This window comes from Etheostoma cragini, chromosome 2 (genome assembly GCF_013103735.1).
Source record: "Etheostoma cragini isolate CJK2018 chromosome 2, CSU_Ecrag_1.0, whole genome shotgun sequence".
Taxonomy (NCBI): Eukaryota; Metazoa; Chordata; class Actinopteri; order Perciformes; family Percidae; genus Etheostoma; species Etheostoma cragini.
In genome coordinates, this window is record NC_048408.1 from 4,373,317 (window position 1) to 4,401,220 (window position 27,904).

General features: G+C 40.3%; 1 protein-coding gene across 1 annotated transcript; it reads left to right on the top strand.

The window, feature by feature from the left end:
• The first annotated feature begins 14,214 nt into the window (after window positions 1-14,214).
• chrnb3a (cholinergic receptor nicotinic beta 3 subunit a) lies at window positions 14,215-27,755 on the top strand. Its single transcript, XM_034897195.1, has 8 exons — window positions 14,215-14,409; window positions 20,058-20,209; window positions 22,584-22,628; window positions 23,246-23,355; window positions 23,492-24,005; window positions 25,596-25,786; window positions 26,449-26,653; window positions 27,192-27,755. The coding sequence occupies exons 1-8, from the start codon at window positions 14,334-14,336 to the stop codon at window positions 27,321-27,323; spliced, it is 1,425 nt and encodes a 474-aa protein (XP_034753086.1). The 5' UTR covers window positions 14,215-14,333; the 3' UTR covers window positions 27,324-27,755.
• The last annotated feature ends 149 nt before the right edge of the window (window positions 27,756-27,904 follow it).

The following is a 27,904-nucleotide window of genomic DNA, read 5'->3' on the forward strand; positions in this document are numbered from 1 at the left end:
TTTTTCTTATTTTTTTACATCGTATGGATTCTATTTATATAGACACACTACAGATGTGATCTGTTTTTGGCTAAGCAGCCTTCAAACAGCTACAGTAATATTGTCTCAATAACATTACTGTGTGGTACAAGGCTGTTAGAGCAGTGTTTCTTGACCCAGTGTGGTCTTGCTGTCACTAATTGTTTGAAGGCAACGGGGTTCATTTCTTTATCTTTGACTACATTGTTAAGCATGAATATGGATGATGCATTTCACAAAGCAAATTCTATATGAACAGACTATGACAGTGCTGTTTCAATTTGTCAACCAACCAAAATCATTGCATATACAAATAACAGATGTGCTCTTGAATTAAATGTATTTTTCATCACAATACAATTGTCTGCATCAAACAAAGCAGCCTTCCCTGCATAAATGCCTATTGTACAATAGACAAATATCCAGTATGCAAAATGTCTCTTATGATTCATACAATCAAACTGGAGATTAATGGCTTCATTTGAGGTGATGAAGAAAAAAAATGAAAATCCTAACTGCCCCCCTGAGGCTTGTAATCATGCAACAGTATGTGTGTGTGTGTGTGTGTGTGTGTGTGTGTGTGTGTGTATGTAATCAAGAGAGAGATACTTTTTAAAATAGCAATCCAACAACGTACATGTTGATGTGAAAGTGTAAACTAGATGCAGACAATTTTAAATATAACACTGAGGATTGCCAGTTCCTATGATCTTCCAATATGGAGACTGAGAACATCCAAGACTTCAAGAATGACAATGTTGTGGTTTGTTTGGCAAATGTAGGCCTGGCTAACTGGTTGGAAATTGAAAGCATCTGGGACAGTCTTCCATGCACTGGAGGAGACAATATCAAACATTACCTGTAACCCTAACCCTCACTATGAAAAAAACTTTTTGATTTGAAAATTGATTTAACACACGAATAATTCAAGAGCTAAGTGTATGCTGTTTAACAAAAGCAGGGTGCTTTTTATACTCTGTGACGTACATATTGAGTCATCTGGCCTGAACAATCCATGCATGATTTCCCAATTTGTGTAAAAGTGTGCAATTTCATTTCTGATTTAATTCAGAACTACACATAAAGGCCATAGACACGTGGATACATGAAACATATTAATAGAGCAGCGTTGCACAGTACCACGGAGTGCCATCTACAATAGAAGGCTTTTAGTAACGGAGGTCAAATGAAATGGGGATGTCAAATGGAATTGGAATGACATGTATGGGATGATTCATGTTCTTTTTTCAATGGGATTTGCACAAGGGAACAAAGCTCAATCCTAATAGGAAACATTATCATTGGTAACACAAATTTACATAAATGGCCTTTCTATGCTGCTCTGACATATTCAATCACATCATATGACTTTGTGAAAAGCCAAGCATTGCAAATGGATGCAGCAAAACAACCTTTAGCTTGGTTTGGTGTGACTGGTGATATTTATACACACAATTAGTTTTATATGCTGCAAAGGATTTATGATGAGAAAATGAAGAGTTTGAAGAAGATGAATAAGAAAGCACATTTGATCAAATGAATGGGAGGGATTCACAATGTTTAATATTGTGTTAGTTGTCCAAAATGTTAGCATTGCAATAAAACAAGTACACAAATGTATGACCCTAAATTGTGTTACCTGTAGCTCTGCTGCTCTCAGAGAAATTGCTTGCACTGATCTAGTGGCTAACAGATAATGTGAAACAGTTGCACAAACTGAATCAGTTTAAAATTCATTTTGAATGGTTGGTTTAATTTTGTACACACTGGAATAAAGTAGAATTAAAAGTTATGAAGGGCTCAGAAACACAGCAAGGTTATCCAAGACTCATATCCACCAACACAGTTTATCAATTACTCTGAAATGGGGTCTTTTACACAATATACAAAAATACAAACAATTTCCTTTATTAACCCTGCATTGATGTTAGAGGCAAAACGTGTTAAACATGTGCACTGACTTTGATACTGAAAACATATATCAAGTGTTTTTATGTGTGGAAGTACTTCCCTTAATGTTTTTCAGCTGTACTCATGAGGGCGTTTCTGACTTTCCCTTTTTGAAACATGCGCTTGCTTGTGGGAGACTGGAGGAGGAAGCGATAGAAAGAAAGAAGACAGACAGAGATGCGGTCCACAGCACCAGAGAGGTGTTTCTTTGATGGCTGGTGGAGGCAGTGAATCAAAAGATGTATTGTTCGATGTTAAACTGAGCAACTCTCACAGGCACACTTCAGACAGAGCAGTAGGAGGGAGATGTACAGCAACACTGCATACTGGCAGTATTGGGCAGTATTGTGATTTTCCTGCAAAAAACATATTATACTAGGTCAGCTTCTAAATTTAACATTCCTACATACCATAAAGTACATTTATAATGAAAAACAATGTATCACTTTTAGGGATAAAATTACTTCCCATGTATTAGTTTTTTATTTCAGGCTTTTTTTAAGCACCACCTATCAATATTTTTCATTGTTTCGTTCCATTCCAAATGGATTAAATGGCTATGTATAATGTGAAAGGGGTCACCAATAGTGATGAACCCAGATAATTATCTTAAGCTGTAGATATACTTGCTGGTAATGCCTATTAAGGATAGAGCATAAGGGGACCATTTAAAGTGGAAAGAGAAAGTGGCCTGAGAATAGAACCCTGAGGAACTCCACAAGTAAGAGGTGCTGAAGAGGATGCAATTCACAGATGCCAACAGAAAAACATCTGTTAAATTCAAGTATCGTAAGATCTACGCCATTGCAGAGCAATACCTTTAATGCCAACACAGTGTTCCAGGTGAGAGATAAGAATATTATGATAAACTGTGTCAAAAGCAGCTTAGGTATCTAAAAGCATTAAAATGGCAGAATCTAATAAAGATAGCTAATAAAGGATCTTCAAAACATACAGATTCTCCGGTGGCCATCAGGGGCAAACACTGTTTTTATTTTCAACTTGTTTTCACCACTTTAACTGATGTTCTTTAAACAAACAAAAAATCTTGTTTTTAATATCAGGAAGCTGACATATGTATAGCTAGCCTGGCAGATAATGAGATGTTTTTTCAGGGTTGTGCATTTTATCTGTGCTGTGATTTTTGTTTTGCTTTTTTAAAACAAATTGTTAAAAAAACTAATGAAACACAAACTAATTAAGAAAACAGCTTAATTAATGTGACAATACATGCAAAGCATCTGGCAAACGCGCTGCAAATACACAAAACACAACTAGATATGTTTTAAATGTAACAAAAACACGCTGCATCCAGATTGCATAACGAATTACTCGTGGGGCTTGTTGTATGAAACCAGGCTAAGGGATTTTTGCCGGGATATTCAAGTTATCCTAGAAGAATTTAGATTTGACTTGGTTGCATGAAAGCAGGTTAAATCAAACTCAGCCAAGTAACCATGGAGATGTATTTGCTTGCTCCAGAGCAGGTTAACAACCTGGCTAAGATTAATCCTGGAGTCTGCCCTGATCCGAAATAAACGTGTTTAACAGTTTTCCGTTGTCTTCTGAATGTGTTCTGCTTTATTTTTGTTAACATGCATTTCTTGTCGTTATTGGTGTCATGAGTTTGATTCAAAACCTACTACAGCAGTTGTTTAGATGGTTAGAAATGGTTGGACTGGCACCCAGATGCTTATTGCTAATCCCATTGGGCCGGTAGTGTTTGAAGGCCGCGACAGCCGGTCTGATAACAGCTATACATTGCAAGTTCTTGGCAACACCACCCGGCTGCCCAGTGTGTGGGCGCTGCCGGCCGGCAGAACTGTGCATCGCTTCAGCGTCCATTCTCTCTGGAAAAATAGAGATGAGCAGGGCGGCATCCGTGGTCTGTGCAGCTTCAGGTTTATACAGGATGCGCTCCGGAGATTAAGTGGGGCAATGCAGCTATATTCCCAGATGATATTAATGGCAGACTGGTCAGAGACCAACACATTCATGATTTCATTTTCATGCAGCTTGTCCTTCTCCATAAAGGATAGTTTGTGTTACTCCTTCATATGTAGGCCTACATTCTTTATCTTTGAACTCATGACATTCTCATTAAGTCTCACATCCCTGGACCAATAACTTGGCCTATATACACATATAGTTTAGTGTAAATCCATCACACAGGGAACACCACAATGCTTCATAATCTTTTTAGTTTGGTACTGTCCCTTGTCAGCTTGGAGCTTGGAAGAAGAAAAAAAAGACATGATTAATACATTGTTTTTACATAATACATGTGCTCACAGTGTGTATTGAAGTCATTTACTTCTTTTCCTAGTTTGTGTCCCGTTCTATTTGTTTTGTATAAACAATAATTGTCGAAAATTATTTAGAATGAGACATAGCTTATAAAGATTTGTGCATATGGTTGTAAAAAATGTTTTGCTGTTGTGAATGAGGGTTTAAAATTAAGCCTAGAGTCCTTAGGGTCCATTTCCAGAGGAACATCCTTCTGCTCACTTTTAAGGCAAAGTTGGCTAAATAATACATTTTGTTTATATTGTGCTTTACATGATAGGCTACTCAAAGACACTACAGTAAAACCAACACATTTAGCACATTAACATACATACAGCAATAAAACCAATGCATAAAACAAGCATATTAAAAGCAATTAAAACACAATGTAGCCTACTACTTTGAAAAAAATGTGGAGTGACTAGTAGGCTAAGTAGATATTTATCCTTACACATTCAGTCAGTCCGCTATGGTCTGTTGGGCTTTTTCTCTCCGTTTGTTAACAGCCGTATTTCCCTTTTTGCATGTTATATTCTTCCCCTCCTCGTCACTTTTTATTAGAATGCTGCTCATTTGGTGAAACGTATGCTGCATGCGTCTTCTCCATCGCTGCATCAGTAAATCTGTGATTGATACCGTGGTCTTTTTAAGAAAGCCGTGAACGTGCACTTATCCCAGCTTTCTATACCTGGCTTGACATAGCTTCACCTGTTCATCCCGGCTCGGCAAACGAGCAACCGATTAAGCTGCGATGAGCGGATCACATTGAGTCGAGCTGCGCTTTTTGACTTATCCTGGATATCTTCATTCTACTTTCGTGCTACAGGCCCCAGGCCTCTAGAGGGAGCGTTTTGTAGAATAGCTTGATGTTCGACCCCACAGGGTGAAAGCACGGTTTATAGACAAGTCTCTGTTGATTGAGTATCACCTGGGACCTGAGCAAAGACACACCCACCAAACGAAAGAAAACATATCTCAACCATGGGCTTAATCTTTACAGTCTATGATCTCAAAGCAGTTGCAGACAGTTCAAGAAATAAATCAAGCTGTTCCACTTAGCGCTCCCTCTAGAGGCCTGAAGAACTTCCGTTGTGGGACCTGGATGCAGCGTTTTTTTGTTGTATTTCTTTTCGGAGTTTGTGTGTTTTTTTTGCATCATTTCTGTATTTGCAATCTGATGTGTGTCTAATAAAGAGTGCAATTGCTTGAGTTACATATTTGTCTACATTTTATTAGCGAGAAAGCGGCATAAGAAATAGGTCTAGAATTGGAGACAACAGGTTGGATACAATTAACATTAAGATGGGCGATTGGGGTTAAAGTAAAAAACACAATGGTTGCGACAATTGTTTAAAATAAATATAAATTCGATTTTCAATTACATTTTATTTATATTTTCAAGTCATAACAAGAGTTATCTCAAGACACAGATAGATGGATAAAATATATATAATATGATGTCATGTGTGCAACAATAAACTGTTAAAATAACGAAGTATGGCATTACTAATAAAAAGTAATTTAGGAAGTAATATGGAATTTGTTAACAGTAATATAACTCTTATTATGATAGTATGTTATTATAGTGGCAGAAAAAAGCCATTCAATTCAGCTTGAGAGCCTGTTAAGTTAGCCTAAATGTTCAGCCCAGTCTCATGGCAGTCGATGAAATGATGACATTATTTGATCTATTGATTCGTTTACAGGGACATGATTTTCTTTTTTTTTTTTTTGGTGGTGATACAAATGTATTTCAATGGGAAGCACCTTTCATGATAACAGCATGACTATGGTAGCGAGTAGTATTGAAAAGCTAAAGCTCTGCATAAGGAGGTTGGTCTGGGTGTTGGATGGGTCAAACAACACAGGACTTTCACCCCGGAGACTGGGGATCGTGTCCCGCTCACGGCACTTCCTTTCCCCTTTCTTCTTATACCAGCCACAACTGTCTTGTTGCTGTTGCCGGCGTGTGGCGTTTCATTTCCCCATTTCATTTTTGTTGTGTCCCCCAGAGACCGCGGATCGCCGTTTTTCATTGTCCCTGTTGATGAATCAATAGATCAAAATAATTTGACCATTTCACGATGTGCCGTGAGACCAGGTTGAAATCTCCCTAACTTTCATAACCAGAATGGCTGCTCTAAAAGGTTTTACATGGTATAATTTTACCAAAACATTAAAAGGAACACACCCCTGATATTTGATTTCTTTGCAGTGTCATTTTCTTTCAATTTCTGAGACTTCTTTTTCTATCAAAAGTGAGAAAAAGTAACCTAATGTTTTCCAGTTTGGAACTGCAGAGAAAGACCAGACATGGCACCAATGCCATGTATAATTCAAACGTCTGAATCCTTTTTTCCTGCAACAATCTTTATTCAAAAAACCCTTTTAACCAATGACTCAGATCATGTCTCCTCTGTTCTAAACACTGAGGGACACATTGACACTAAAGATGTTTTCTTTTCAAAGAGTTATAGTGCGAATGAATGAGTTGTACCTATCTGTTTTGTGTGTGCTTTTCTAAAGTAGCTGTGCCTAGCTACCTGCCGGCCTGTCTAACTCTATCTACTGCTCTCATAATGATTTTAGTATGTTTACTTGGGTCATCAAATATTCAGGACCCCGGATTTGAACCCTTCTGACATGTGAGGGCCTGTTTTGGGGTTGAATATAAGTTGTGCTCTTGTCCCAGGGTCCCACAGGCAGACCCAAGCCCCCTCCCTACACATTAGCTTGCTTGTTTTCTCTGCCTACCTCTGTGACATCCCTTTCTGTGCATCAAACAACACCAAAAGCATGGTGAGACAAAATCAGATGACTTAGGAGCCTGGTTGTTTTCACTCAACATCAGTCTAACCTAACCCATAAGGCTCTTTTTGGGTCAGCAAGGAAATGTTGATGCTTCGTGAATGTAGTCACACAACCTGCCTAGGATGTTTGTGTATGATGTAAACAACCCATGTGTATAGTACTTGCTACTTATGGGTAACAATCAAGCCAGACAGGCCCATGAAACTAACATGGGATTATGTGTAATACACGCACATCTAACATCATTACACATCCCACACTACTTATTTATTAAAGTGCTTAGTCAGAAGGCTTCATATCACTAATATCAAAAAGCCATTTAAGGAAAGTCACGTGATCTACGTTATGATCTGACACGCTAAGACAACTGGAATGACATATTCATCCTGCCTTTTGTCCTCGATGATGACTCATGTGGTGGCACAAAATGAGAGCACTGTGACATTATAATGGAACTTTAATGACCCATTCATTAGACATCTTGAGAGCTCTGTGGAGAGCATGAGTGGGTGGAAAGAGATATGTTTTTATAATAACACAATGATTGCTTTGACTATCAACTCTTCCTCTTTTATTTGGGAACAAGTGCTACACAAAAAGCAGCACTCACTAGCATCTCCTCATACAGCTTTAGCGTCAGTCATCTCCTCCGCTGAGATTTACCAGGCGCTCTGAGAGAGAGCAAGGTCTATATTTTCCAAAAGCATTCATCACAACCGGTCTGTTAGCTTATCAGAACAAAGATTGTTAATGCTACATATTTAACTCTAACTCGCAGCGTGACAAAAAGTGTTATAGTTACTTAACTGTTGATATGATGAATGTTGATATGAACCAGTTTGTAGGCATTTTGAAGATCTAGTGACATAAATTCATAATAAGTCATAGACAAGGCTTTTAAGAATCTTCACAAATCAGAGCACTAGTTTCTATTTTCAGACACAGTAAGTGCAATGTAGCTCTCTCGTGTGTGTGTGTGTGTGTGTGTGTGTGTGTGTGTGTGTGTGTGGGTGTGTGTGTGTGTGTGTGTGTGTGTCTGTGTGTGTACAAGCATATTCCATATTAAGGCAGACAGGTGAATCATTATTCTTTGATAGCTGCCACAGCTCTACCCCTAGGATGCTGTATACTAAGGATGGATACTAACACTTTAGATATGGTCTGTTCCAAGGTGGTATTATATAGTAGATCACAAGGTGTTCTGTGTATGTGTGTGTGTGTGTGTGTGTGTGTTTGTGTGTGTGTGTGTGTTTATGTATCCATCATTTGCCAGCTTTAATTAATATTGTAGCTTATGTGTGTCAATGTGTGTGTGTGTGTGTGTGTGTGTGTGTATGTGTGGGTGCAAGGCTTGGCAATTGCTAAGCAGTGATCAGGTGCCTTGGTAAGACAGAATTTAATGTGATACACAAAGCCAACTAAACCAGTCACGTGCCACGTCATGCATTTGCATGTGTGCAGCAAAGAAGTGTGTTGATGAATGTCCCTTGTGTGACCGAGGAAGAGATGGAAAAGGGTTGTATGGTGACAGAGACACACTACGGTCTCAATGAGTCGATGAGGCATGTCTCTGCATCTTTTGACAGCTTAACTTCAAGATTGTTGCTTATGTGTGTCAAAGTGTGTGTTTTGTGTGTTTCTGTGTGTGTGTGTGTTTGATGCAGAAAGTGGAGGCATTAAAATAAGGAAGAGAGAAAAAGTCTGATTGAGTCATACCTTTAACTTTCAGTCCGGAACATTTTTGTGACAACCTCTGTGGTAGAGGAGCGGGAGGAGTGTGTACATTATTATGTGTGTGTGTGTGTGTGTACAGATGGTGCATGTATTAAGGTACGCAGGATCCACAAGTGCAGAAAGTGTGTCACACAGAGTCTGTCTCTCTATCAGAATATTTTTGTGACAGCTTCAGTAGAAAAGAGGCAGAGAGATATAGTAGGAATGACAGACTTGGTTTTACTTAATGCCAACTCCTGTCCCTGTTGTGTGTGTGTGTGTGTGTGTGTGTGTGTCCTGTCTCGGTTTTTCGTTGAAAGGCCCTTGTCTTCAGACAAACAAACAAACTGTTTGACAAACAAAGTGTCAGTTCAGCTCTAGATGTCTACACAACAGAGCTGATGTTACATGACTCGCAATAAAGTAATGCCGTTAACTTTTACACTAGACTAGACTAAACTACGACGTAGTTTCGTGGGTTGCGATTTTTATAAAATCTGGCTTGTGAACAAAAAAAATATAGCTTCTAACGGTAACTTGGCTATTTAAATAGCTGCAATATACATTCAAGATGTTTCAATATCTATAACTTGGTGCTTGATCATTTGGAAGTGCCTGAAAATCAAACAAACATATAATTACAGTTGGTAACACTGACATGAGCAACTTTGTAATGAGCCATTTGACATGAGCAGCTGCAAGTCATTCATTTGTGATTCTGAGCCTATCTACCATCCATCTCATACGAGGGGATGTGGCATTACATCTATGATTAGTTTTAAATCTTAGGGGAATTACTGTAAGTAGATATGTTTACATTACTTTACATGTCATTTAGCTTTTATCCAAAGCTATATGGGCTAAATGCTATATGTCAGAAGTTGCATGCAACAATGGGTTAAGTGTCCTGATCAGGGCCACTTTAGTTGATGTATCACAGTGGGAATTGAACACAGATCTCTCACACCAAAGGCATGTGTCACACCACTGCACCATCACCACCCACATTACCTCCCCAACGGGCAAAAACAAGTGTCTGTGTGCACATATGTTTACGTGATTGTCTTTCCTTCCCTTTTCTATCCGTCCATCATGCCTTTAAGCATGTACTGGTGTACTAATAAAGCCAACAACATGTTCTCTTCTCTCTTCCTAACCATTTCTCTAAGTGTCTGCCCCCCCATCCCCCCCCTTCCTGTTGCCCCAGCATTTGCTGGGCAGCGGGCCTGGCAGGATCTTCCTTGCTTTTCCGTATCATTGATAATCGACCGGCTTGGGGAATGGAGAAATGGGATTGCAGAGCCAATGTTACCCTACCACAGCAGCTGCTCCTGGCTGCCACGGCAACTGGGGCAGAAAATCTTACTAATCGCTTGGTCATAATCAGCATTCGATCTTGTTTTCCGATCTCCCCAGCCCCTTGTGTCTTTCTATTGGCTTTCGTTGTAGTCTGCCGCTTCTTTTATATTCTGATTTTCATTTGATGTTTTTATCTTTCTCAGGTATGATTTTGACTGCATGTATTCTCCTCACTTGCTTTTTAGCTTCTTAAACATCTGAGCCATGCTGTGTGTGTGTGTGTGTGTGTGTGTGTGTGTGTGTGTGTGCAAACACACGTGTAACAGCTCTCTACCATTAGCACTAAAGAACTTTCAAAGTACATTCTCCTGGGAGTCTAACCAGAGCACAGAGAACCAGGTGGTTGCATGTTTGAGAGCATGCTCTTTCACATACCCTTTCCAGCCTGTGCAGTCCTTCCGGTCCGGCAAGACAATGTGAACTATATTTTTCAGTCCTCCATATTTTCTTATTGTAGGTTATGTTTCCTTTCTAAGTAACTTGCTAAACACACACAACCTGCAAACAAGCATTACAATTAGCTTTGTTAGTTCATCCCAATGAAAATGACAGTTTTACTAAATATAAATAAAGAAGTACTGATATAAAAAGGAGGGACAGTAGTAGCGGGGTAGGGAAGGATAATAACATAACATCAGTGTGACAAATGCCAGCAGCTGACGTCCCCGCTCCTGCAGTAGGGATTTGTAGTCTTAATCATCTCAGCTTTCTCTAAGTCTTGAAATGTAGCTGCTTATATGCGTAGATCCAGTTTCAAAGTTGTCAGACCATAACTCTGTTTTACCAGTAGATCTATATTTCAGTATGTACAGAAAATACACACACATACACACACACACACACAAAGACATATTTCACATTCCCTTTTAGTCCTTACGCAGCAGTGGTGGGTTCAATTCTGACCTGCAGCCCTTTGCTGCATGTCATTCCCCCTCTCTCTCACCTGTCTTGTCCTCAGCTGTCCTATAAATTAAAGGTCTAAAATGCCGCCCGTCCAAATGATATAGGACTTGCTACTCAGCAGTCTAACATATCCTGTATTTTAAACATTATATTCAACAACCACATTTAACCAAACTATGTTGAGTAACATGTGTAATTAATTGCATTTGGGAGAGACTTTTATTGAAAACTAGCACTAGTACTAGTAATAGTAGTAAAGAACTAGTAATTCTAGCATCCAAACCTCGGGATCCTATAGTTCCCATAATACCACTCAACAGCATCCCTCATGACACCTCTAGCTTTTATTGCAGGCTTTCTATTTCAGCTTAAACTGAAATAGCCCTGATGACAATATGTTCAAGCTCATTTTCTTTAGACAGCTCTGTTTTCACATACTGCGAACTCTTCATGACGAGTAAACCAATCTTGCAATGTAAATTCACCCTTTAATTACAGTAATCCTCTCTGTCTTGCTTTGAGGGTCTTAAAATGAAGTTGGTTCACATAAAGATGGATGTGCCGGAACACACACGTGTGCACAGCCATGGGCAAATACTCCTATTCGATTATAGTTTACCATTCAGTTTGGATTGATGAGGTGTGTGTGTATGTGTTTGTATGTGTGTGCGTGCGTTTGCATGAACAGGTGTGTGTGTGTGTGTGTTTGTGTGTGTGTGCGTGCGTGTGCATGAACATGTGTGTGTGTGCGCGCACGCGTGTGTGTGTGTGTGTGTGTGTAGACAGGTGTACATGCCTTTATGTTGTTGCATTAAGCATCGGTCTGTTAAGGTAAGCTAAAGGGCAGCTACAGTGATCTAGTTTTCCAACAACATGAAACACCGCAAAATGTTACATACAAACTGTGTATATATTTTTGTGGTACTTTTTTAATGCATTGCAATAAGGGACAAATGCATTGCACACAAATGCATAGGTAAAAACAAAGAAATACTTAATGTCTTTTATTCCGAAATACTCAAGGTTTTGCCAGTTCTGTCAAAAAACATGGGGCTTTTCATTTTTCTTTTAAACTCTCTCAACCTCCCCTCAGCTCTGATGTCCTGCATGTGAACTCATTTTCTTAATTAACATGGAATGGAACTACTCACTGAAGTAGTCTGCAATTTAAAGACCATCCAGAATTTTCACTTACCTCAAGCGTTGGCTAACAAGACTGAAGTACTCGCTGTCAGTTTGTGTGCACTGACACAGAAGTGGCACAGAGTTTGTTTGGGTGTTAGATAAGCAGAGAGGTCGTGCCTACTTGATGTGTGTATGTGTATGGTATGTGTGTGTGTGTGTGTGTATGTGTGTGTGTGCATGTGCGCCTGGGTTTCCCCTGTGGGCAAGACTTGGCAATTGCTGAGGGGTGATCAGGTGCCTTATTATAAAACAGCATTTAATGGGACACACAAAAACAACTCTAGCAGTCAAGTGCCATGTCATGCATTTGCATTTGTGTTCATGTTGATAAATAAAACAATGACCCTTCAAATCCACATGCATATGTTTGCATGTTTGTGCATGGGTGCAGAATGATTCACATTGCAGTTCATCTCCCAGCTGCTGTTAGCTCAAAATTAATTACAAGAGAGAGAGAGAGAAAGAAAGTGAGAGTGTCCATCTCCTTCACTGGCCTGCCACAGGTTCTTTACGAGTCAACTAACTGGTTATGTGATTGCCTGAATAAATGACACAAAGCAAATGAATCCGAGCTCTCTGCTCTCTGTCAGATGCTCTGGCCGCGTGACCTTAGCTCCTCCATTAATCCAGCCCCATTGTGGCCACTCTATCATTTCTCTGTTGGTTGTCTTTTACACAGTGACATAATTATGTAATTTATATTACAAGAAAAAAATAAACCACTAAGCCTTGCAATCAAAGTCAGAATATATTCACGTAGGTCTAATTTTCTCTCGGTTCCACCACCGTTCACTCATAACAAAAACAAATTGAATCCGGAGGAGATGCATATTTCTCAATTTCCCAACAGTGTATGGAAACTCTCTGCGAGATCGATGACTAGATCACCTCATCGGCTCAGCTTGTAAAGCATGTAATTAGATAGACTGTGCTACAGTAAGTGCTCGTCCTCGCCACTCTGCCTTTTATCTGCGAAAGGTGATAGCTTTGGAATAACACACATAGGTAAAATAAAAGCACATCTGGTGGGCTCACTTGTCTGGAATCAGGCTCTAATCAGGGTCCATGATGCCCACATACATTAACTGCTCTAATTAGATTTGATGTCAGGATGTGATGTGGCAGAGTGCATTGTTCCAGTCACCTGGGATTGTGTTTTCACTCCAGTGCACAGAGTCCTTACATCATTAGCATGGATCCAGTTTTAGCTTGAAACATTTGTGCTCACAGCCTCACCCAATGGTTTCTCTCTGACAATAATGACATTAGGGCATACTATGTATAATTTACACTCTTTATTGTATGGTGTATGGTGTGACATGGTAAGGCATGGCATGGCATGCATGTCTGTGTGTAGCTGAATAAATGCAAAACTGCACTCTCTTGATGATTTACGATAATGTGCGGACTCACTGCCTATAAAAGTGTGATGGGTTTCTGAGAGGAATCTTCCAGGTCACTACTTACTGAAAGATGATCTAAAGCCATTTATAAGAAACCAAAGGGCTTTATGACTACATAACAATGTTGTAAGTTTGTATTTTTAAGTAGGCCTATCTGTAAAGTAGGCCTACTTAGTTATACCACTACTACTACTACTCTATCTACTTTATCTATCTATCTATCTATCTATCTATCTATCTATCTATCTATCTATCTATCTATCTATCTATCTATCTATCTATCTATCTATCTATCTATCTATCTATCTATCCCCATCTACCTTCCCTTTGCTCAGGATGGGTACCAGATCTGTCAGTCCGCGTCCTGCCTTCATCCTCTGACGGGCCAGCCCTCCTGCGTCCCGCCCTCAGCCCGGCTCCGCTCCGGCAGCATCCATCTCCGCACCGGGACACACAAACACACGGAAGGAGGCTGCGGGGAAAGAGAACAGGCGACAGTACAGTAGGAAGGTGGGGGGGGGGGGGATCACACAATCTGCTGCCGCCCCACATTGTGAAGGCGGTGCGTGTTAAACAACGCCACCAACCACCGTCGGTGATACTCCGGAGGTCCCACTCGGCTGTTTGAGCGATGCGCCCTGCTGGACTGTGTGACCTGTAAAATGGTCTGATCTTCGCTGTGGATACACCCGATCGCTATTGTTGATGATAAGGGGGAGCATGAAGTTTTCTGTTGCGGTGTTGTGGTTCTCCCTGGTTCTCGGGAAGGCTACTATGCAAGGTAAGAACCGGGAACCACATCTGTCTTCAAACAGTTGAAGCTGCGCTACTAGCATCTTATATATCCAAACAAAGGGTGATGACTTAGGACGCACACGCATTTTAACCCTGGTGAGGATTTGGGCTTGTGTTGCGCGATCCCAGCACGCTACAGTCTTATTCATCAACAGGGTGTCCAATGTGCAGCGTCCTGCCCCATGCTTCTTAGGTGGTGAAAGAGTCTGAAATAAGATAATAAAATGCGGACATGCTGTGGGCTAGAATTCAGATGTGATCGCACTTTTAAACGTGCAGAGAGCAGAAGATGTTGGGGTCAGGTGAGAGGAGCCCATTCATGATTTATTGGATTATGGGAGCGTAGCGCCCCCTGGGGATGGATTGCTGAGCATGGCTGCAGGACAACAACACAATTAATTCAAATAAAAACATTGAAATGAATGGTGACATTACTGCAGGTATGGCTTTGTTATGACAAGTAGATAATGAAATATTGGGCAGAAAAGCAGACACTTCCAACTGCTGTGTGCTCTCTTCTTCCTACTGTGTGTGTGTGTGTGTGTGTGTGTGTGTGTGTGTGTGTGTGTGTGTGTGTGTGTGTGTGTGGGTGTTGCTATAAACTTGCTCTCTAATCTTGAGATGGAGGGGCTATTGGCAGCACATGCTGTACATCTCTCTTGCTGTATATTCATGCTGCGTGTTTGTGTGTGTGTGTGTGTGTGTGTGTGTGTGTATGTGTGTCTGCTGGGTGTGTGCTAGTGAGACAGAAAGAGAGCTGGAGAAAGAAGTCATGACCAATTGATAAAAATGATTAACAGACACTGACGGCGACCCATTGGCTGTCAGTGTGCGTCCACAGTAACGTTCACGTGGAATCACATTTTAAAATGACACTGAGCTTCCTGCAAAGGACTTATGTCAGCAGGTTGGCATGCAGGGTCATGCTTGGATTATACAGGTTTAGTTCACCAAGATTACAAAATAAAACACATCCCTCTAGCGCCATGCAGATGTATTTGCTTTTGTGTAGACCTTCACCTTCGACACATGTGCCGCCAACTAAATTAGCACAAATGGAACTTTTAATTTTAGCATTCACAGCTTTTTAAACGTTGCCTTTACCCCTTGTGTTGTCTTCTCGTTGACCTGCAACGTTTTGTATTTCTGGGTCAAAATTTAAACTAAAATTGGTCGACACTTTTTCTCACTTTTCCCAACGTATTTTTCCCTTTTTTGAATTTTTTTGTTGTTTTTGTGTTTGCACTTTTTTGAGTTTTTTTTGTTCTTTTTTCTAAATCCTTTTATTTTTTTTTATCTTTTCAATTTTTGCTATAAAATTGAATTAAACACCCAAATTCAAAGAAAGTAGTGAACTGATCATTTATTTTATGGAACCATCCACGTTATTTATATTTTTTTCACAAAATGGTTGAAACAAACCCACATGTTCTGATGTAGAAACTTTATGAACACGGGTCAAATTTGACCCGAGGACAACAAGAGGGTGAAAAGACACGACATGTCACAGTTACTTTGAATAATCCAGATATAACATGCTGACTGTTTCTCTGGTGGAAGTAGTACCAATGAAAACGACAGGTGTAGGCTATGTACAGTAATATAACACACGCGTAGTCACCTTCCGGTCATGTCAGGCTCAGTGTCGGTGACATCCAATGGCTACGTGTGAACCAACACGTGTGTGCTCACACACAGTACATACATGCGTCAAAGGCCTTTTGACTGATGAGGTAAACCGTTATGAAAAGTCTTGGTTACCGTCAAGATATACCTGTCTTGTTGCATTGTGGGTTAAAAAAGAGCACTAAAGCTGTGATCCCGCTCTCTTTCTTTATGATTCTGTCTTGATTCTTGTCTTTAAAGATGTCCCATTTTCCAAACGTCTGAGACATCAGTGATGACTGCATTGAGCTGCATTCACACACACTTAGGCGGTGTAGACAGTCTGGAAATAAATGGAGGTCTTCCCATTCATTTTGAATAGGGGTAGTTTGTTAAGGCTGTGGTGATGGGTGCCGCAGGGGGGAGCCGAAAAAAAACACAGAGTCCTGCTCTAAAAAGTTGATAAAGATTTGGACATTTGGAGAAACACAAAATGACATTCCCTGCGGTGGCCAATCTTTTAACTGGCAATAATACACTTCATACTGCTTCCCATCATGTTGCATTTTAAGTCATCGCTCAATCACTTATTTCCTCTACTTTTTTACTCTTGACCTGTTGTTGTAAATTCATTTCCTGGGTGTAGGATCAATAAAGTTGATCTTATCTAGTCATATAAGGTTTAACAGCCTGTCATTTGCACTAGTTTGTGAGGAATATAATGTATTGCCCCCCCCGGCTTTCCTTCTCCTCCTTTTTACCCTCTCAGTGGGGCATCTTGTTGGTTCCACAGTGGTAAGATAGTGGAAGGGACGAGGGGACCGTATTGTTCCGTGTCACTCACGGGGTGTTTTACAATTAGGAAGAGGCCGGCTGTTTGCCTTGGTCACTCCTGTGTCTGTATCAATCATCAGCAAAACTGTACACTCTCTCACTCAAACACACACACACATACACACACAGAGTGTATGCATATGCTGAACTGTGTAATCCCCATCCCCCCAGCCATCAGACTCTACATTCTGATCAATACTATCCCCTTCACCTTGGCTAAATCAATCAAACATGCACGCACGCACACACAACTGCATGCATAAATGAATGCACTCACACACCCACACACATTTCATATCTGAGTGAGAGAGTGGGCTCTTGTGGATAAATCCATTCCTGTGGGGGTTTTGGCTCCTGTGTTTTTGTTGATGAGGATCTTGAGAAAGGGTTGCTTCCTGTATAGATGGTAGATAGGATTCAGCTGTCTGAGGGAACTGATGGCCCTTTTCAAGTCTTTCCAAATGTGCTTTACAGGGGATCTGATGCAATGGAAGGTAATCTGTTTGAGTCTGAAAACAGGGGGGGATAGAAGAGGGCACCACCCCGCTCTGAAATATGCTTCCCCCCCCCGAGTCTTTAACAAAAACATATTAAAGTGCATATCTGGGACCAGTTGGAGTTGATGGACTTGGTGTTGCCACAGACAGATAGGGTCAGGGTCAAGTATTATGAGATGGATTAAACCATTACTGCGTCTGGTAATTTAATGGGATTTGTTTCCAATAAGCCTAATCCTTACAATACTAAATCAAAATGAATTTAAAGACAGCACACAACAGAAAAAAAAATGTATCTAACTAACTCATTGAAACAAATCCAACACTTAACCAAACAGGTGCTGTGGTAGTTTTATTGAATCCAAAAGAAACATGGCAGTGTTACAGTAATATCATCAACTATATTAACTACAATCAACTAGTAATGGTCTTTTTCTGTGACGAAGAACAGATGAAAACTAATTAAAAAGTAACCTCACAACAAACACAAACAGCAATACAAAAAGTGTAATTTTTCGTTAAAAAAAATATAAATTACATTTTTATGTGAAATGGACAAAATAACTACTGTTCCAATGCAGCAACCTGAATGCCTCTGCAGGATCAAACACTGTCACTCGTGATTAGTTAAAAGGTGTAAATATAATTTAGCTTATTGTTAATACGAGCACCTAGCATCCAGTGACATCATGTCTCAGTCAGTAATGTTATCTGGTGTTACCGGTTTATGGACTAAATCCATCTACAATTCACTGAGAACTAGCTGGTGAGGGAGGGGGTGTGGGGGCTCTGGAGATGGAGATGATACTGGGATACAGAGAAGAATGCCTTTCACTAACCTTGCAAAATTAAACATTAAATCAAAGGCTTTTAAGACTGAAAAATTTAAAATGCATGACAACAAAATGAGACTAAAACTAACAAAAACCAACAGACTCAAATTTGATTAAACTAATATGATAAAAACCAAGTACACTGAACACTGTTTTATTGTATTGCTTGAAAAGATAGGAGTATTAGGTTAAAATGTAAGCATTTGTGCTTGTTCTTAGAATGTCCTTCACACCTGTTGACCTTTGTAAAGTAAAAATAAAATAGAAAATATAACTCCAACTTTAAACCAGAGTTTCAACCTTGAAGAAGAAAGATAATGGTACAGCTTATTGCATATGTTCTTTTACCATTCTTAATGTCTTTGTTCAGTGGAAATTCAGGTTAAATCAAAACCAAACCGTATCTCTCCAGTGTGAATAATAGCAGCAGAATATAAAGTGTTGCATGCCGGCTGAGGTTCAGCTTCACTCCGAACCTTGTGTTAACAAACAAGCTGGAATGGGAATTTGCTTCTCCTTTCTATCTGTTTTGCTGTCTGTTCTCATTCCCCTTTCCCCAGTTCACTTTTCCTTCTGTGCCAATCTCTACCCTGCCCTCTTGTTCTGTCTCTCTCAGACACTGAAGGGAATTGCTCTGGGTCACTCTGTATCACTCCTTCCCTTATCAGCTCTCTCCATTCCTCTGCTCCATTCCCCTTGTTTGAGAGGCTGTTGATTCAAACTTCCCTCTACGGTCTATCAGCCTCTGCCTCTTTTGCAGCACTACCATTGCCAATGCCAAATATCTTCTTCTTATGTAGTCCAACGCTCAGAGCTCAGAGTTGCTAGAGTTACTGAGGGAGGCTCGGTTGTGCAGCTCAAATACCGCATAATGCTCTGAGCGTCCAGCAAATGCCGCTGTCATCTGCTTCTTTCAGAGTGAGTTACAATGAGTAACATGGAAGAGGTTCAGTGTCTTGCTCAAGGACAATTTGAGAGAACAAATATAGCTCTTGATGAACAAGTTGTCTCTCAGTTTAATCAAGTGTTCAAACTGTAGGCCACTGACGAGTCTTGGAACAGTCTGGCTGTGTATTTTTAACTTAGTCAAACTAAACTGAGTTGCAGTGTGTTTCCTGTAATTGTCTTCCTCGTATCCCAGCTGTCTGCACTCACAAGGGTGGGTGATGCAGTGAAGGCACTGTTCCTTCATCGCTTCGCCTCCTGCTCGGCATGAGCGTCACTCCACAGCTGAATATTATGTCTTGTGCCTGGCTGCACAAAGTGCTGTGAGCTCAACTAGTCTCCCCTGGCAGTTGTTCTGTCTGAGGTGATCATGTCAGCGTGATCATTTCGTCAGCCTTGGGAGCTTAGATGCATTCGCGCGGCCATGACCAGCTGTCAGTCCAGGGTTGACTTTGTCTGTGTGTCTGTGTGTGTATGTGTGTGTGTGTGTGTGTGTGTGTGTGTGTGACTCTAAGGCCCTGACTTAATTTTTTCCCTCCACTTGCTTTTGAGTCTTTGGGGAGGTTGTTCACTTTGTTGATGCGTGACTGTGTCTTTGTACGTTCTTAAACATGTAAGAGTTGAAAAAGGGTGACAATGAAATCTGAAGTCACAAGCAGCAGCGACATCAAAACGTCAGTATCTCCACATGATGTGTTCAGGCACAGTGTTGAGTGTAACACAATGTCTAACCAGGAAGCGTAGCAAAAGCAGCACATAAGCAGAGCAGCAGCCTCAGCTTTAGACGAATCTCGAATGTCGGCGCTACTTGTAATCATATCCAAAGCTATTTGTATATTCACACCATAACATTTTTTTTCTCCCAAGCTTGATTCTTGTCAATTTTGTCCTCATCACCACTCTTCTCTGGCTCCTTCCAGCTCAGGAAGACTTTGTGTCGCTGGCTGAGATGGAGGACTCCTTGTTGAGGAACCTTTTCAGGGGTTACCAGAAGTGGGTGCGGCCTGTCCAGCACTCCAACGACACTATCACTGTATGCTTTGGACTCAAGATCTCACAACTGGTTGATGTGGTGAGGAAACAACACCTGGATACGCAAACACACAACCCTAATGTATTTGTTAACCTGCATGAATACTACCTTGTGATGTTCATCTTGGTTCTTTGTTCTTTGTTTTCAACTCTATGGTGATCTTTGAGACCAGTTTGTACTGTTTTGCTTTCTGTAATTGAGTTAGATGGGAAAGGGAGTAGGTTTACTGTATATGAAATGGATATCACAGTGGATTTGAATGAAAGTGACTAGGCCATTTTTCTCATAATTCCCAGCAAAAATAAAGGAGTTATTTATTTTTGATTTAAGCATTTGCATTTGATTCGTATGCAGCTTGTGACATTACTTTGCATTTTAGTTAAATTGAAAGAGGAGGAAGGAAAATCAATCAAATTAGGCTGACCTTTGAAACGTCAATAGATAAAGCCCACTAATAAAATCAAATCGTAGGGACATGGCCTCAGTGTCCTACATGGCAGCTCTGGCTCTGTCCATGCCATACATTATGTATTATATTAATATTAGATAGATGAGGGTATTTTAAACTGTCTCTCAGTGATCACATCCTGAGCGCCCTTGAGTAAAGTGGAACTGGACGTAGAGGCTCTAATGCTTCAAGGAGACCAACAGAACACACAGACGTACGTTGGGCATGACTGCTAAGTTAAGGAAGCTTTCTGCAGACATTGAAAATGGTTTTTGTAACATGATTAATAAAATCTGGTTACAGCCTTCTGACGTCAGAAGGTTACTTTTTGGAATGAGATAGGAAAGAAAGGAAATGAGTGAGGAGAGAAGGAAGTGAAACTCGGAATCACTGATCAAATAAGAATATAGCCTAAAAAAGAGGACAGATGATTATTTTGAAAGAGGCAAGAAGAAAATGGAAGGAAGTTTTGTAGAGATTGTTCAGAGATGGCTAGAGTGTTTAGGAAGGGAAAGGATGTTACTATTTAATGTTACTACGAAATGATAACACATACCAGGCCGACACAAAGCCAATACAAAGAAAGGCAGGTTTGGACTACAAGAGATGGAAATGGTTGTCTATTAAAAGAGGTTTAGTATAGAAGCAACACTGAGGACAGAATTGTGAGGATAAAAAAGGAGGAGGGCCAGGAGCTGTGGGAGTTAAAGAGGCACAGATAGGAAGAGAGTATAAAGAAGAGAGAAGAAGAAAGGTGACAAGACAGGTCCAAAGTGGTCTTTCATAGCAGCATAGCAGCTATCAGGCTGAGAGGAACCAGATCATTTATTATTCTCTCTCACACACACACACACACACACACACACACACACACACACACACACACACACACACACACACACAGCTGGTCCCACAGAGGGCCAGCCTTTGATGTTGGTTCTTCTGCCATGCAGAAATAACATTGATAAGAGTGCCATCTTGTGGTGGTATTTTTTCTAAATTACTGTGATAAAACCCTCAACTCAGATCAATGTTTGTTTTCAGAGAGGATGGGCATGCAATCAGGTGTGCCTCAGTGCCTCTCGAGAGCAGACAAATCTTTCCTGTATATATTCTCTCTTCTCTAGTTTTACTCTTTAAGTTACTGTGAAGCGTTTCCTGCAAAAAAACTCAACAATTTACATAGAAAAACCTTTTTGACTTCCAGAAATTCATTACTCTCTTTGTCCTCCTCCTCTTACTCCTCTCCATCACCCTCTTTCCAAGCCTCTCTCTTTTGTCCTTGTATATATACTGTGTATATTGATACTTTGTATTGAGCAAATGAGGCAGCGGTGCTTACACTAAACAAAATTATAAACGCAACACTGTTGTTTTTGCCCCCATTTTTAATGAGCTGAACTCAAAGATCTAAGACTTTTTGTACAAAAGAGTGGCCTTTTATTGTGGCACACCTGTGCAATAATCGTGCTGTCTTATCAGCATCTTGATATGCCACACCTGTGAGGTGGATGGATTATCTCGGCAAAGAAAGATTTGTGAACAAAATTTGAGAGAAATAAGCCTTTTGTGTACATAGAGTCTTGGATCTATGGGAAAATGGTACAAAAAACCAAAGGTTTTGCATTTATAATTTTGTTCAGTGTATATTAGTATTGCCAGTGATGTAGGGAGTAACTTGTGCTTCTCTTGCTCATTAATGTAGATGTAGCCTGAAGCCAGGCCCTTAACCCCTGAGCTGTTCCTGTGTGCTTTCTTAGTGGCAAGAAAGAGAAGCAATTAACACATTCTGGGAACAAATCTTCCTTTTTAACTAGGTTTAAGTACTTTCTTTCATCCCACTCAACTTTTTGTCTCCAGTTTCTGGTTTGCTAATCAACACCTCATTAGCCTCTTTTATTGTTCACTGTAAGCACCACTAAGATGTATAAATGGTGAACTCATTTCTTTCCTGTATTCCTTCAGGATGAAAAGAACCAACTGATGACTACAAATGTCTGGCTCTGGCAGGTAAAAATGAATCCTAACATTTAAAAAAGCTGGAGTGTTAAATTGTGGGCGGCTATTTTAACATCTGGGGATTCTTAAAGTGTTTGGATTTTGGATTTTCTATTGCTGGAATGGTTAAGCAATAATCAGTTTATTAGCTCCATTGTGCTATGGTAACCATATAAAACATGCACACACATCATATATAATGGTGTTTGATGACTATTCAACTTCTCACAAATGTAACGTAAATATGTTTTATATTCCCATATTTCAAAAACTGCTATAAGAAGAGACATTTTCCATTTGCTTTGTGCAGTTAGCAGCCGGATTCTCTCCATGCTGCTGAAATGGAAAAGATGCACTTACATGACTTGTCAGGCTAATCTATATTCATAACGTTCCACTTCCCCTCTTTTTACGTTGATATCCGTTAACTTTGGCTTTCTTTAAGTCGGAAATTATGATACAATAAATTAATTAGAGCACATTTTTCTCCCGTCCCGGAGTGCTGTGTGGACTAGCCAGACCCTCCTCCACATCACTGTGGAGACAGGCCTGGCAAAGCAACACTAAGCTTAGTCTGTAAGAGTCTTATTATGTTACTTAACCTACATTATTATTTATTTATTTTAAAGGAGTGGATTGACGTGAAGCTGAAGTGGAATCCAGATGACTATGGAGGTATTACATCCATTAGAGTGCCTTCAGAGACAATATGGCTGCCTGACATCGTCCTGTATGAAAAGTAAGTTAGGCAGTAGCACGTTCTGGGGCAGTGCCTGAAAACTCTGATGCACATATATACACATGTTCCTTTCCTTATTGATCATCTTACCTTGACTCCAGTGCCTTATTTCCCTTTCTTTCTCATCTTCTCCCAGTGCGGACGGTCGCTTCGAGGGTTCCCTGATGACCAAAGCCATTGTGCGTTGGGATGGTACCATAACATGGACTCCCCCCGCCAGCTACAAGTCCTCCTGCACCATGGATGTCACCTTCTTCCCATTTGACCGACAGAACTGCTCCATGAAGTTTGGCTCCTGGACTTACGATGGAAACATGGTGGACCTGGTCCTGGTGGATCACTACGTGGACCGTAAAGACTTTTTCGATAACGGCGAGTGGGAGATCCTTAATGCCACAGGAGTAAGGGGAAGCAGGATCGACGGGGTGTATTGGTACCCATTTGTCACATACTCCTTCATCCTCAAGAGATTGCCCTTGTTCTACACCCTGTTCCTCATCATCCCATGCCTCGGCCTCTCCTTTCTGACTGTGCTGGTGTTTTATTTGCCGTCAGACGAAGGAGAGAAACTGTCACTTTCCACATCAGTGCTGGTGTCGCTCACTGTGTTCCTCTTGGTCATAGAAGAAATAATCCCTTCATCCTCGAAGGTGGGTTTCCTAAGATGCTAGAAGGCAACTTCCATTTTAAAAGTTTCTACTGGGCTATAATATTGAAATATATCCTACTTTTTTCCTGTGTTCAGTTATCTTAATTGGAATCTTAATTGCAGGATGCCCAGATCACAACTGTGGCCCTCTTAATTAACTGCAGCTTAAACTGCATGTCAACTCAATTAAGAAGCTATTGGTATAAAATCCCCTCACAATGCATAGAAAAACAAGTACCAAATACACTAATACAACTTAGAGCTGGGCAATATATCGATATATATCAATATCATGATGTGAGACTAGATATTGTCTTAGATATTGGATATCCTATTATTGTAATATGGCATAAGCGATGTCTTACACTGGTTTTAAAGGCTGTATTACAGTAAAGTGATGTCTTATCTTACCAGACTGTTGTAACTGTTCAGTTATTTACTTTTACCCACATAGTCATTATATCCCCATTACTGATAATTATCTATCAAAAATCTCATTGTGTAAATAGTTTGTGAAAGCACCAATAGTCAACACTACAACATGGGCGGTATCGGTATTGAGGTATATGGTCAAAAATATCGTGAAGTATGATTTTCTCCATATCGCCCAGCGATACCAGCTACTGTACTACCATCATGCATTGTGGGTTATTTCTAATGACTTTGGTTATCCTCTGGCGTCTAGCACCAACACAGTTATCACTCATTCAGTGAAATAGCCTGACATCTACTTGATTTACTGGAGCAAACCTTTGTGTAGGCATCTTGGTTCCTAGACGATGAATCCTAATCACTTAGTGATCTCCTAAATTCTTTCTCTTGTAGTGCCACCATGAAGTTGACGTTCTTGTTCGTGAGTGAAGCATTTAGACAACCCATTTGATGGATTGCAGTGTAATTGTAGCAATGACTTAACCTTTCATCTAGCGCCATTTTCAGGTCAAAATTCTTTCCAAATACCTGCAAAACTACTTTGTTGATTCTATGGCTGATGGGGAGTGTTTGGTTTTGGCTCAGTTGTTTTCTAAAAGGAACCATGGGTCACAAACATTCTACTTTTTAAGCTGCATTGCTAACATCGAGGCAAAAAATATCCAATGCAGTAACAGAATGCAGAATCTTGATTTCAGCGCTATCTAGTTTGACAGTTTGATCTCAGTTCATGAGCACTCTTCAGCTTTGGGTGGTTGTTCTACTTCGGCGTGGTAAAGGCACTAGGGGGAGGCAACAGATCTAGGTTTCATCCACAGATAATCTGTCTCATGTACTACTGTCAAGATAGAGTGACAGTTTCAGTATGGGACACTTTCTTTTTCAAACTTTAGAAAGCTCTTTCCAGAGCCACAGGAGACATTACCAGGCTGAGTGGTACTTCTCGTGAAGAGCAAAAAAAATGGGATAAAAATGGTGGAGTGTCCCTTTAAGCAGCAGACAATGTGAAGTTTTTACATTTTGCGATGCAGTAACTAAACTAATTTCTTGTCATAAATTCCTTATGTTCCCATCCTTATTTCTTAAGGATATAAAAAAATTGTCAAACAGAGTCAACTGTGTAACTGATTCAGTAACCTCTACATTTCTCTATCTCCAGGTGATCCCACTGATCGGAGAATACCTTCTCTTCATCATGATCTTTGTCACTTTCTCCATCATCGTCACCGTCTTTGTCATCAACGTCCACCACCGTTCCTCTGCTTCTTACCACCCCATGGCCCCCTGGGTAAAGAGCCTCTTCCTTCAGAGACTGCCCAGGCTGCTGTGTATGAGAGGGCACACTGACAGGTAATATAGGATTAACTTTAGAAATGGTTTGACATTTGGGAGAAAAATGCTTGTTCACTCTCTTTCCAAGAGTTAGAGGAGAAGATAATCGTAGTTTAGCATAATAATTTGAGATGGGGAAACAGCCAGCTTTTTAACTTATTAAGCAGTTGTCAGGCAATTAGCTGAGACCATTGGAAGTTACTGGTCCTGGCCAAGAAACAGTCTGACACATAACCCTTTTGAAATGGACAATTGTAGTTTTTACACTTTGGCTTTTCGCATGATTAAACCAACAAGACATAACGTGTTAATCAGTTAGCTTAAGACGTGCTGGTAGGCAGATTTTTTAAAGCATTTTCCCTCTGTTTTTACTCTTTAAGCCAGGCTAAGCTGACTGTCTCATGGTGATAGCTTAACAATAAGTATGAAGACATAAGAGTGGTATCAATCATCCCATCTAACTCCCAGCAAGATAGCAAATCAGCGTATTTCCCCAAACATCAACTGTTATTATCTGCCGGCACACATTAGATCAGTCTTCCCATCAATCTTCCCATCCAACTCCAGCAAGAAAACAAATAAGTGTATTTCCCAAAACATCAACTATTATTATCTGCCAGCACACATTAGAAGATACATTTGTAAAAATGAATGAAACAGTTATTGTCCATTATCCTCAGATACCACTTTCCAGATATGGAGATGCGCAGCCCGGAGCTGAAGGCCCGTAAAGGTCTGGGGAGGAGGGGGGATCCTAGCCAGCAGAGAAGCCCCCTTGCAGGAAAAGAGGACGAGAACCAAGCCTGGCTGGCCATGCTGGAGAAAGCAACCAGTTCAGTTCGCTACATCAGCCGTCACATCAAAAAGGAGCACTTCATACGGGAGGTGTGTGGGCAGACAGGGTTTTACTATCTTTTTACTTTCTTTTCTTTTACAATTAGTATTTACTCCACATTATTATTTAGGTATAATCTGGACCGGTAAGAACTTTTTTAATTTTTAATGTTTGCCATTTCTCCACTTAATCTCCACTGTCTCAAGCTGAATGATGTGTGATCTACAGTTACAGTTTGCTTTCTCCCATATGTGTGTGAGGACTCTACTGCAAACAAAATCTCCCTCTAGGTAGACAATTGTAAGATCTGTCCAGGGACACCTGATGAAAAATAGCCTTTTGGCTAATTCTGGTGCATTTACAGCAATGTTAATGAATGTACACTGTCCCAGTCAAATAAATTAATAAATTAAATTAATTAAAACAAACTGACTTGAACATGAGACATGGGAAAAAAGTGTTTTCTTGCATTTTTTTTTCATTCATGTTACAGCTTATTGTTTGTTGAAATTATCGCAAATGCTCTATAATTGCTATTTAAATGACCTGTGGACCTTTGTTGTGTGTGTCTCTCTCTCTCTCATTCAGGTTGTTCAAGACTGGAAGTTCGTGGCTCAGGTGTTGGACAGGATTTTCCTGTGGGCTTTTCTTACAGTGGCAATACTTGGAACAGTCCTGATCTTCACGCCTGCTCTGCAGATGTATTTCAGCACACCGTGATGCACACACACAAACTTACAAATGCTCTCCAACAGCACATTCATGTTTTCCAGTTTGTCCAGTCTAACTTATTGATGATCTCAATAAAACATTCACACTGTATACTTCTTTTGTAGAAACAAGCTCGAGCTACAAACTTTTATGGTTTGCAACCTGTAATGACTACTGCAAACTGCAGTGTTCTACATGCAACTTGTCATTCGTTGCACAGGAGTCCAAGGGAATGAAAGCAATAAGCAGGTTATCGTAGCGTGTATTATTTGAGTATTCATGTTTGTATAAATGTGACATTGTAATTATACATGCAACAACATGCACACCATCACTCCATGCAGAATTAGTTGTTTTTTGTCACATGCACCATGTTGTCCAGCCAGCTGTATGTACTGTAATGATGATAATGATTAAAAGAAATTTAATTAATGTACTAAATACATTTTCCAACCTTGTTTTTCAGGCTATCTGAGTCTGGATCAACAAAATTACATTTCCAGGATAATTGCCTGACATCCTGTGCACGGCTCACATGCCCGTTGCCCCTCACTTTCTGCATGTTGCTTAAACTCTGTTCGCTTCAGGAA

What these genes read in the sequence shown, in the direction of transcription:
- chrnb3a (XM_034897195.1), top strand. Translation starts at nt 14,334, where the DNA reads ATGATAAGGGGGAGCATGAAGTTTTCTGTTGCGGTGTTGTGGTTCTCC. An exon ending in GACATCGTCCTGTATGAAAA is followed by an intron (nt 23,356 to 23,491) that starts GTAAGTTAGGCA and finishes ATCTTCTCCCAG; the next exon opens with TGCGGACGGTCGCTTCGAGG. An exon ending in ATGAGAGGGCACACTGACAG is followed by an intron (nt 25,787 to 26,448) that starts GTAATATAGGAT and finishes CATTATCCTCAG; the next exon opens with ATACCACTTTCCAGATATGG.